General features: G+C 41.2%; 1 protein-coding gene across 1 annotated transcript in view; it reads right to left on the bottom strand.

The window, feature by feature from the left end:
* The window catches only part of PRICKLE2 (prickle planar cell polarity protein 2), a 183,961-nt gene extending 174,517 nt beyond the window's left edge, over positions 1-9,444 (bottom strand). The window contains exon 1 of the mRNA XM_072420811.1: positions 9,302-9,444. Within this exon, the coding sequence (XP_072276912.1) occupies positions 9,302-9,343 (42 nt within the window). The 5' untranslated portion in view covers positions 9,344-9,444. The remainder of the gene's footprint in view (positions 1-9,301) is intronic.
* Positions 9,445-12,693: the final 3,249 nt, after the last annotated feature.

The following is a 12,693-nucleotide window of genomic DNA, read 5'->3' as shown; positions in this document are numbered from 1 at the left end:
TAGACAAATGGTAATTCTGTACTTGGCCTTGATCACATGAACTTGGCTTTTGCAATGCTGGAACTTTTGTACATAGGAGAGGAGAACCCAGAACGTTTACCTAGTATGAGGCCCAGAAATTTCTGATGGCAGTCCTGGTTACTGTTGCTGTCTGTGTCCCAGCTGGGGAGATTCAGATTATTTGTACTAGGACAAAATGTCATTAGGATAGAATGTAAGAAGAAATCCAACATTCTGGGTGGTCAGCAGAGCAATCCTCCAAAACAGACACATTTTTTGGGGACAACTGTTTTCGGTTTCATCTTTAGGACAGGAAGTGAGGAAAAATCTCCCTAGCCAATTATAGACAGCAAAATATAACCTGATTTGCGGTTTTACCAATGATTCCTGCTCTACAAAACATGCTGAATATATATTGTATATATCTTAAACAATCCAAGCCAATTGATTACTGCGATTTTCCAACTTGCCATATAGCTGTTTATTGGAAACAAAAAACTTAAAGAAAGGCCAGATGTTTCTCAATGTATTTGACCTAATCAAACAACACTGCAGCACATTACAGCTAGTTTGCTATGTGCATTGGAACCGAGACCAATGTGATCTGCAGGTCTGGAAGTTCTTCATTCTTAGTACTCTGAGAGGGACTTCCATAGTAACACAGATTCACAAAGCAATGGACTAAAATGAAGTTGAAACTTTTTAGGTTGTCCATTTGTTTTTTTTGTACAGCCAATCTTGAGATTTACAAAACCCTGTAACGTCTTCTGGATGGCCATGAGGTCCTCCCCATAGTGGCGGCGGTGGTTCTCTATAATGCAGAGAACAAAAGTCATGCGGTGATGTAAACTCTGTTCTCTGCAACATCCTCCTGTGAGCCCTGCCCAGCTTTATGACCCACTCCTGGGGTGTGTGTTCATCAATACCCTAGATTACAGGAAATGTAAAAGGAGAAGAATCCTATCTGCATAACATTTGTGTGTTCTTCCTGTTTTTGTGTGAGTTTCATTTGGGCATTCCGGTTTATTTCTACATCCTAAAAACATATTGGTAGGGTAACTGGCTATGTTAGGAACAAATGACCATGGTAGGGCCATGATCACAAGGGACCATTAGTGACATGATTATGGTCTCTGTAAAGCAGTGGTCACCAACATTTTGGAGCTTACAGACTACTAAATTCTTGGACTCCGTACAGTGCATGCACAGGGAGCTGTGTGTCACTCAAAGGGGATGAAACTTCACCCCGAGTTGATGTTATGTTGACAGAACCTGTCCTTCCATCGCAGGTCTGAGCCTGCGATGGGAGAGTGGGCGAGTTGTGCCCAGAGACACGTGATCCATACGGGGGACATGGTGTGCCAGTGTGCCCTCCCAGCGGGCCAACACCACTTGATGTAGCCAGCTGCATGACTCTAGGGATGGTTTTAGTAGCCTATAAAGGTGGTGTTCTAGCCACACATAAAAGGGAGATTCATTCCACTGACCAATGACCACCCCAAAAAATTGGATCCAGCAGAATTGCCTTAAGACTTGAAAAATATTTTAAGGGTTCCTCAGTGGTAAAAAGGTTAAGAATCTATCTGCTAATACAAGCCAATGTGCATAAAGGACAACCAATCTGACCACTGCCTCCTTCCTCTTCATCTGTTCTGGAGATTACACAAGTTTAAAATGTTAAGGTATTCATAATAGCTGCTTTTAAAAATACATACTTCAAAAAACAAAACTGCATTTGCTGGTGTTTTTAGTTTTACATTTTCAGTTCTCTGTAAAGGAGAGTTCTATACCCTAGAAAATGAGTGAATGTTACAGTGTAAAGCACCTTCTGTTGCACACAGTTGTTCACATCTAACTTCGCCCAGAAGGCATTAGGATCTGTCGGGAGGAATTGTTCAAATCTGTAATTCAGATCCTATGATTAGGTGAAAAGCCCAACGCTGGAGTCTGAAGAGAAAACATTGCAGTTTTCCGATAAACTTGTTTCCTTTCTGTGGCAGTTAACAATTCCAGGACAGTTCTTTAGGGAAGCAGACAAGCTGACTTCCAAAGTGCGTTCATTCACACTGTGTTAAGTCAAAGGAGGACACAGGGGTCACACGGAAAGTTGAAGAAAGTAGCATTTGTATAGCTGAAGTCTACAAATTTACATTACAATACCAGTGAACTGGTCTCCAAGCCACAGCAGAGAATTGTGGGAAGATTAGCAATGTATAGAAGACTAATATTTCCCAGGAGCTAATGCAAACTGTGGTTAACTCCTCCAAGCCCAGAATTCAAAATGCTTTATTTTATATATTCTTTAGCAATACAAAAAAGTACAAAGACTTTGTATGAACAAGGGTTGCAGTATTAAAGATGAATTCCAGCCTTGGATTTTGTCTTGCAAGTTGTACATCCTGAAATTGCTTATTCTTTTCTATATTGATATATCACCGCACACTGTGAGTTTCTCAGTGTGCATTAAAAGCTCCAGCCAGTCAGGTGGAGCTTGCCTCATATGCTGGCTGAAGCACATCCAGCATCATCAAGCCTTTTCTGCTCCAGCCTCACTCACCCCATTCATTTTTTGTCATAGAAGCTCAGCATCATATGTGGGAGTTACCACAGCTTCCTGCTAGATGTGCACAGTGCCATGTTGGCACCTCCCACTCATTGCACCCTCAATATCCCTGTGCACAGCAAATTAACAGTGAATTAGTAAAGGAACCCTCTCCGCCCCAGTTGTTGCCCTCTATCAGGACCTCTGAAAACGTATGCCTCCACTGCTTGCTTCCAACACTGAAATCACAGGTGGTGGCTGATGTTGGATGTCAAGGGAAGCAGCGATGCCATTCTGTTGTTCAGGTGAAAGTGCTTTTGCCAGGTACTGCAACAGGGTAGGAGGTCACATGCTTTTTCATACATAGCAGAACCAGTTATTGTTTTTGTGATGGAGGCAGAAGCAGAGAGGGGATGCTGGTGTAATTGCTTCTGGCTCTGGTCTATGCCCTTTTCCCTGCTGAACCTCACTGTTGGTTATTGAAGTTACATCACAGTGATGGTGCAAATTGTAAGGCTCTAGGTGGAAGGGGGGACAAGCAAGAGCCAGTGCCCATGGGAGAATATCAGAGCACCCCAATATTTGCTGTGCTCTGAAGAAGAGTTACATGCAATGCAAAAGAAGATCAAGTTTCTAAATACCTTTCTACCCACAGATTTGCATAAATTCCATGAATAGCTCACCTTAAGCTAGAAAAAGCTCATGACCAACCTAAGTAGACATTTTTACTTGTTTTGGTTGAAGGAAAAAGTTGGTATCTAAGATTTTGTAATGTTCTCCACATCCTTGTCAAGCCTGGTGATCACCATAATGAACACTGAAGAAAGTCTAAAATGTTGAAGTTGTCACCAGAACAAAGGCATAAGGGAAATCTCCCAGGGAGCACACACATGATGGTGTCAGCTGCCAATGGTGGGATTTGAGAAGATTTCTTCTCGTTTCCTGTTGTGTCTCTAGGTCATGAAGTCAGGGAAAATCCCCCCAAAGGAAATACAGTAAGCCAGAAATAAACCCAGAAGATCTTCTAAGCCTTTCCCAATCCTTCCAAAATTAGCTAAAGGCGAAAGGTGCATAATAACAGTCTGAATTAAACATTCCTAGCACTCTTCAGTCCTCTAGCCACAAGGAGTTAACCCAACAAGCTATAAACTATGTAAAAAAAAATGTAATGATTTATGTTTGGTCTTCATTGTCCGTCTGCCAAGTCCTAGGTCACCACAGTATATCGGGAGATAGGCGTTGCTATGTTATTTCAAGGCTAAAATAACTAATATCGGGACTTTAGGAGTGCGGGAAAAGTTCACTTTCCCAAATTGAACACAAAGGCAAGCATGGTATATCTAGAAACTCATATCACCCCTATAGACTGTTCAGAAAGGTTAACACATTCAATGCCAGACCAGGTCCAAGTTATACCTACAAAGCCTAATCTGAAAGGTGCTTCAAAAACTCATGGGTGTGAATGGGTCCCTCAAGAAACCCAATATTTTCTACATAAAGTACAGTGGTAAAACTATTAGCGCGTTTTAACTATAAAAATAAAAGTGGACGAAGCTGGATTGTAAGTCTCTAGCATCCATTGATAATACATTTTTATTTTTTAATAGACTGACCCAAGAACTTAATAGGTGGCCAAAAGGATCAATTGCTATTGTTAGGAATCCTCAAGTTAGGAAAAGTTGACTTGTCTGATTTTGTAAAGAATAAATGGTTCCCCAGGCAGTATTATAAAACAAAGAAGCAGCTCATGCTGCAATACTCACCATCTATCTGGACATTTTACCACCACAAGATGTGTACTCCCTTTCCGCCACAAGATGTCCTCATGATGACAAATGCCACATGACCCAGAAGAATGAGGATTTACTGGGAATGCAGGGCCTCATGAGCCCGCCCACTGATGGGGTGTGAAAATACAACCCCAAATCAAGTATTCTGCCCAGAAAATTTTTTGGGACCCCAGGCTCCTTATGTTTCCCACTGATTGAGACTTGAATTTAGAGTTAATTTTGGATATAAATATCAGCCCGTGGATGCAGCAGCTGACCAGGTGGGCTTTTGGCATAATAAGCAACTATGTCAGACTCCAATTGCAGCTCCACCCACTGCTGCCATCTTCCTTGATGCTTTTTAGGTTCTGAGCCCCTTCTCTTCAGCCACAGGGTAGCAACTCCAAAGCACCAAAGTATAAGCAAATCACAAAAACTTTCTTTCATATTTTCCAAAGTCATTGCAAATATGCAGGGTTCAGTAAATGATATCAGGTGACCTTGCCAGGAGGATCCTTGTTCAGGTGACAACGCTTTTTCCGTATCTCCCAATTAGGCTTTTGAGTTATTACCCTGTCAGGTGGGATTCAGGTGGAGACAAGTGGAGTCATTTTAACACAATCTCCCCTATATCCAAAAGAACTAAGTATATCAAATCATTAAGTAGCTCATAGATTGTAAGCTCTTTGGGGCAGGGTCCTCTTCCTGTGTCACTGTCTGTAACTGTCTGTCATTTGCAACCCCTACTTACCGCGCTTTATAAATCCTGTTTAATAATATTTAATAAATATATCTCTTCACTCTCATTGGTGAAATAGAATAAAAGAATGAAGGTCAGTAAATCTGCTGGTGGGGACAACATTATTACCAGTAATAGGAAATCTGTTTGTTTGCGTGCCACGGGCAAAGCATATATTTACACTGAAATGAGATGTGCTGCAGTGCTCATGTACAAACACAGGGCATGCTGATAGAAGAAGAGAAAATAGTGATAGAGAGAGGAGCTCATCATTAGGGGGTTCACATTTTCCTGGCCATTTTAATTGGCTGATGCCAGATGGACATTCCTCCCACACAGGCAAATTAATATAACCTGGCAGATGCCAACATTGTACGCTGATCTGTGCACATGCAGCTCAGTGTACTTTGTAAAGAAGATAGCAAACAGAATGCAAGAAGCCTTTATTGAAGAAGGGATCTAGCATGTCTCTTCTGTAATTAAAAATACTTCTTGTTCATTATTTAGGCCACACATCCAAGATTATGATATATGGACAAGGAAGCAGCTATGATTGCTGCATACTCAGGCATTGTAAAGTAGTTCTGCATGGTGATTGTGCTTTACTGTTTTCCCTTATATATACATATGTAAGCTGCAGTGGAACTACAAGTTCCAGCACACGCCTTTGGGTATAGATTGGCATATGGTATTGTACAGGGAGTTGCACAACCAAAGAAAGTAGCAGCAGTTGGTTTATTTACAAGAGATCTCAATAGAAAGGACATCTGTATGGCGTAATGAATGCAAGCAGCTGAATTATTGAAGCAGGGCTATTGTACTCTGTACTAATGACATTATACCTGGAGTCAGGTGCAGCTCTCGCCCCACCACCCGGATCAGGGCTGGATTGTTTGCTACTGTTTAGGGATGAGAGAATTAACTGGTAGGATTTGGATTGAGTTACAGGGTGACAAGTGATGAGCAGGTAGCTGAGTGCTCATTGGACTCATTGGGTGTCACAGCTTGCAAGGCACTGACAGCAAAACATAAACCGGCTTTATCTAATAAACCTGGGATAAGGGGAACTTAAGTTGGATCGCTGAAAGGTGAATTCTGATTCGCGGAATATAGGTATGAGCCACCACGCAGGGGGGTAAAAGAAAACTGAAAGTGGCAATGATTTCAAATCCCAAAAACGGACACTTTGACACATGGCACTTTTATCTTTTCAATTTAAACCGGGAGTAACATGCAAAGTGGCCTGGCCAAGGTTTGAACAGGGGACTAGGCTCTGGCTGCCCCATGCATTTCATATCTGACAGCCTAGCTTTATTTTTTGCCTCCTTTTGTCTTAAGCTGATGATCCTGCCAGTAAGGGTATGTCCTTGTGTGACAACGCTGTGTTGTTACCTTAGGAGTTGTTGTCACCAAATGCACCCTAGTTGACCGGTAAATTCAGCTTTTAAGAAGATGGCCGGTCTTTCTAAAACGCTCCCTTAGCTTTGAGTAACAGCAGCTTTGATTGATGCACAGTCACCACTGCAGCATATTTTCCTTTACCGGAAGCTGTGTGCTATGTGAATGCAATCTGAGGCTGTGGTTCACCTGCTTTACATTGTGTTTGAAGAGCTATGGCTTTTTTTCATCAATACCATAAATGGGATGGAGCTCCGGATAGAGCTTTGGGCCTGATTTATGAAAGCTCTCCAAGGCTGGATAGGATACACTTTCATCAATGAAGCCGGGTGATCCAGCAAACCTGGAATGGATCTGGTCCAGGATTGAAAATATTTGCTAACAAATAGCAACTGGGTTTTAAGAAATCCATTCCAGGTTTGCTGGATCACCCAGCTTCACTGATAAAAGTGTATCCTCTCCAGCCCTGGAGAGCTTTAATAAAACAGGGCCTTTGTCTCTATAAGCCAAGTATCTGCTATGAAACTTAAGGTGCACTGGCCCTTTAAGAAACAGTTGCCCTGCTTAGGATTTTCCAAGGTGTTTCCACTTTCTCTGTTACATTGACTTTTTATATATTACATAGAATTCAATATGAGGATGATGAACAATTCAAGAATATGAACACAAAGGTATATATTTTTTTCAATTCAAATCATCAACCTTGATATGACTATCAACCAAGTATCTCCTATGTAATATCATTTAGGTGCATTGGCCCTTTAGGAAATGCCCTGTTCTAAAGGGTGTTCCCACTTTTTCTGATTTATTTATGTTATATTAAGCTGACTACAACCAGAAGCATTATAGGGACATAGCTCTTTTTTAAATAATAAAATCCCTATCATCAGTCTTGATATGACTTTATCAACTAAGCATCACCCATATAATATCAGTTTAGGTGTAAGGAACATTTGGTCAATATTGATTTTTTCAGGCACATTCATTTTAGGGACAAATCCTTAGAAACTAGAACTCTCTGTGCTATAGAAAAGACAGCTGGCAACTGTAGACAATGGCCAATACTGGCCAATCCAGCAACAACTCTATCAGCCAAGAATCTTCTATATATTATTACTTTGGGTGTATTGACACCTTAAGAAACAGTCCCTCTGATCTGGACATTAAAAGGTGTTCCCACTTTTTCTGATGAATGTATTTGGTTTACTGTATGGTAACTTCAACAGGAAGATTAACACAGGGAACAGTTCCTACATAGTTTTAGGTATCAAAGTCCTACTATCAAACCCGATATGACTCCATCAGCCAATATCTTTTATATTATATCACTTTGGGTGTATTGTCCCTTTAAGGAACAATGTGAACTTTCCCAGGCACATACATTTCAAGGACAAATTCTCCAAAACCAGAACTCTTTGTGCTGCATCAAAAACAGCTGGCAACTACAATGACCAATGCTGGCCGATCCATATACAATTCTATCAACAACTTGTATAATATTTTTGGTGTATTGGTCCTTTAGGAAACAATCCGTCTGATCTGGGCATAAAAGGTGTTCCCACGTTTTCTGCTGAATATTTATGCTTTAAAACATGAAGACTACAACAAGAAAAATAAAGAAGGGACAACTCTTTTTTAGAGTATCAAAGCTATATTAATAATCCTGACTTGAGTCTATCAACCATAAAATATTACTACAGGTGCATTTCCCTTTAAGAAACACTTCCAGACATTAGAAGGTGTTCCCACTATTTTTGCTGAATGTATTTGTTTTAGAAGAAAGAGATAGTGTAAAACTAAAGAAATCATAAAAGTAACAACACTTGCCCCTTTTGAAGCATCCCTATCATCAAGTTTATTATGACTCCATCTACCAAGTATCTCCTCTGATTGCACCGGCCCTTTAAGAAACAGTTGTTCTGTTCCATACATTAAAAGGTGTTCCCAATTTTTGTATTTGTCTTTTTTTAGGAAGAATGCAACAAGAGAAATAACAGAAGGGAAAGCTCTGACCCTTCTTAGAACATCAAAGCTCTATCATCAGTCATGATATGACTCCACCAACCAAGTATCTTTAGTTTTATACTTCCTAATCTAAAACAAATACATTCAGCAGAAATAGTGGGAACACCTTTCAATGTCTGGAACTGTTTCTTAAAGGGAAATGCACCTGTAGTTATAATTATAGGTGAAGCTTGGTCGATAGACTATGTATGACTTTGGGTGCATTGGCCATTTAAGAAACAGTTGTTCTGTTTCATACATTAAAAGGTGTTCCAAATTTTGTATTTATTTTAGGAACAATTCAACAAATAGCAGAAGGGACAGCCCTGACTCTTTTTAGATCATCAAAGCCCTATCATCAGTCCTGATATGACTCCATCAACCAAATATCTTTAGTTTTATACTTCCTAATCTAAAACAAATACATTCAGCAGAAATAGTGGGAACACCTTTTCATGTCTGGAAGTCCTATCATCAGTCTTGATATGACTCCATCTACCAAGTATCTCCAATGTCTGACTTTGGGTGCATTGGCCCTTTAAGAAACAGTTGCACATATATTTCAGGGATAAATCCTAAAAAAACTACAACTCTCTGTGCTGCAGGGGCCACAACTGGCAGATCTGACCAACAATGCTGTGACTTGTAGTTCCACATCCCTTGCTGGTCTTATAGTTGTTTTTCTTTTTTTAAAAAAGGCATTGCAAGAATTTCTAGGGGCATTAAAGAAATTTCCAGGGAGAGTTGATCAACCTGTGCAGAAATCAGGAGGACTAAAGAGGTTCTGCATCAGCTGAGGTCCTCCAGTGCTCAGCCTGCAGCTACAGAACATGCATTGGAAGTACTCACAGATCTTCCGGAATGTCTCCTCCAGGAGCTCCTGCTGAACATGTCCAGGCTGGAGGGGTGACAACTCAGGTGTCCGATGTGTGCACTGTGCTGTGCGGTGTCACTGGTGTCCTGGCCAGCCTGCTCTGTGTGTGCGATCAATGAGTAGGGATCGGGGCTTTCCGTAAGTGTGGCTCCACCTTGCTGGGGACAGGAGAGGAGGGGAGACCTGGAGAGTCTGGGTTATCCCTCCATGCACGATGTGTGCACGTCACTGCTCCACAGGAGAGGAGTGGGTGGATGGCACTGCTCATTGTATACAATGGGGGGGCTCTCTTATTACAGAAAGAGGGGGCGATATGTTCCTGGCATCTAAAGCTCAGCTAGGATTGGGGGGTCATTGGTATATAGGTGTTTTTTTGCTGCGGTGAGAAAAATACATTGGGGCATATTTTTATTATAATGAATAAAGTGCATTCGCCATCTGCACGATCTGATCTTATAGGCTATTACGATTTTTTTTTTTTTTTTCATATTTTTTTTTTTTTGCTCTTATGTAAAAAGTTCCATTTCATATTTTTTATTTTCTTCTTGATTTTGATGCAATTTAGCAAAATGACCAAGATGTCCTACCCGTGAGCCGTGAATTGTTCCAACAGCAAGTCCCCATGTTTTAGGTAAAAATGAAGTAGGCAATCCAAAATGTGAGAGGGGTTTGGCTTTCTGCACCTGCTGCCAATCTGTCAGTTGGGGTCCTGGAGATAGTGGGGGCCCTGGGCAAATTTGAAGGGTCATAAATGCAAAGCACTACAGCTTACTGCCCCTTTGTCAATTAGGGGCCCTGGGCAAATATTGTAGATGCATTTTAGTGTTTGGCAATTTTTGCCAAATGAGATCCCGTAGAGGTTTGGAGGTCTGGGCAAAAATGAAGTAGGGGGCCACAAATGCACAGTATTCTAGTTTTCTATGATTCTATCAGTTGGGGCCCTGGGGAAGGTGGGGGGCCTGGGCAAATATAAAGCAGGGGTCACCAATGCAAAGCATTCTAGCTTCCTGCACCTCTTTTTAGTTGGGGCCCTAGAGAAGGTGGGGGCCCTGGGCAAATATAAAGCAGGGTCACCAATGCAAAGCATTCAAGCTTTCTGCACCTCTTGTTAGTTGGGGCCCTAGTGAAGGTGGGGGGCCTGGGCAAATATAAAGCGGGGTCACCAATGCAAAGCATTCTAGCTTCCTGCACCTCTTGTTAGTTGGGGCCCTAGTGAAGGTGGGGGGCCTGGAAAAATATAAAGTGGGGGCTACCAATGCAAAGCATTCTAGCTTCCTGAACCTCTCGTTAGTTGGGGCCCTGAAGAAGGTTGGGGTATCCAGGAATTTATAAAGTGGGGGTTTTGAATGCTAAGCATTGCATCTTCCTGTTATTTTGTCAGTTGGGGTCCTGGAAAAGGTGGGGGCCCTGGGCAAATATAAAATGGGAATCACAAATGCAAAGCATTCTAGCTTCCTGCCGTTTTGTCAGTTTTTTAAACAAAAAAAAAAAAAATAAAGGAAAAAATGAATGCAGCCACCACACCCAAGGACTAGCAGCCTATAATACATAAAGGTTTTGTTCTTTAATATAAAAATTCTTTAACTCCCCCAATATAATTATTGAAAAAAAAATTAATTGCCAATTTTACAATATTTTTTTTTATTTCAACAGTTTAACTTATTTTGCAGCCTCAGCTACACCTCCCCATGCCCAGCAGTAAGTCGGCAGCAGCAGATGAACAGGAGAAAGAGATCAGAGTGCTGAAACCCTAATTTGATGACGTTATTACTTCTGCAATAAAATTCCAGAATACCTGCAGCTACTAAGGTCAGTGAGGTCTTGTTTTAAAGCTCATTCGCTGCTTCTTAAGAATCAGTAAATAATATTTTAGTTTCTTTAGCTTGGCCGCAATCCTATACAGTCCCTTGCAAACCTGCAGCAGGACCTGCAAGTGATTACACATTACACATGTGTACAATATTTGAATATTCTTTACCAACATGTCCAACCTATCTGGGAATAATTAAAGCCCAGAAATGAGTTTCTTATGATTGGTTGAAATTCCCATCACATTTACTTTACATCCAATACTTTTATTGGATCTGAAATGAGAGATTTGTCACTGGAGGGAGGGTGAAACCATGGCAGGCATTTTGGGACAATTTACATCTTTGGCCATTTTGGCAAGATTTTGGCACTCATTGTCAGGCCTTTCTTACCTTACACATACTTATTGACCAAAGTCTTTAGGGTAAAGGGCTATTGGAATATTTTGGGTGTGACTTAGCTGCAGGCCTCTACACCACCTAAAAATCCTTTTATTCACTTGTTATCATATAGACATTAAATGTGAATTTCAAAGTCCAATTTCGGAGCTTGAGAACTCAAAGTGTCACCCAAATGACAGGGGCAACTCCTACTTGTACTATATATTGTTGCATTAAGCACATAAACAGTACCCCCCCCCCCCCCCCCCTCACACCCACACTCTATTGTCGATTGCAAACCAGTTTTTCAAAATTGCATCCTACTAACCCATGTTATAATCTCTAAATAGTCATGTGTCGCTGCCAGGGTCCCATAACTGGTTCTAATTATGCATAACCAAATAAAGAAAAGCATTCATTGAGAAGTGAAGAATTGTCACTACTATAGAACAGTCCCCCTGGTAACTGGGACATCCTGTCCATAAGCTTTCTTACTCGGATCTACGAGTATTGTTCAAGCTGCCGGGAAGCCGAGTTTGGTATCCAACGCGTTCTGCGTCATGTGAAATACAGACAACTGTCACACAGCTCCAGTATTGCACATAGTGAAGCAGGAAGGGTTGCTACCTGGCTAGTTTTCTTACCAACCAACAAATGGGGCCATGCCAAAAACTCCAAAAAGACTGAAAAGTGTGCCTGGTATTTTTTTTTTAGGAAACCTTAGCATAGGTTCCCTGTGGTCACAACAGGGACCATTGTCATAAGTAGTAGTTGAGATCATTAAACTTTACACCACCAACCATAGCAGGTCATACACAATTGCAGCCAAAAAATGGTCAATTCCAATGCAAAAAGGTTTACTGGAGTTTCATCCAGATCAACATATTGTTTCATGGATACAAGGGCCCCCTTTTTTAGGACTGTTGTCTATGTTGCCTTAAAAAGAGGACCTTATATCCCTGAAATGTTAGTCTGTACAGAACTACAGAAAACCCTTTATATGGGAACTGGACGCGCTAACGTTTTTGGCAACAAGTTTACACAATGTCGCCACTGTCAAGCACCCCATATCTTTTAGGAGCAGAGGAGGTGTCTTCAAGAGATGTTCTCCTGTATTAAAGTCTGACAATCTGACAAGCAGACTCCAGTGTAGGATCTCCAGTTTATACTCCTTAAGT

Source organism: Pyxicephalus adspersus, chromosome 8, assembly GCF_032062135.1.
Source record: "Pyxicephalus adspersus chromosome 8, UCB_Pads_2.0, whole genome shotgun sequence".
Lineage (NCBI taxonomy): Eukaryota > Metazoa > Chordata > Amphibia > Anura > Pyxicephalidae > Pyxicephalus > Pyxicephalus adspersus.
Note: the sequence above shows the minus strand (reverse complement) of the source record. Positions and strands in the feature narration are given on the sequence as shown.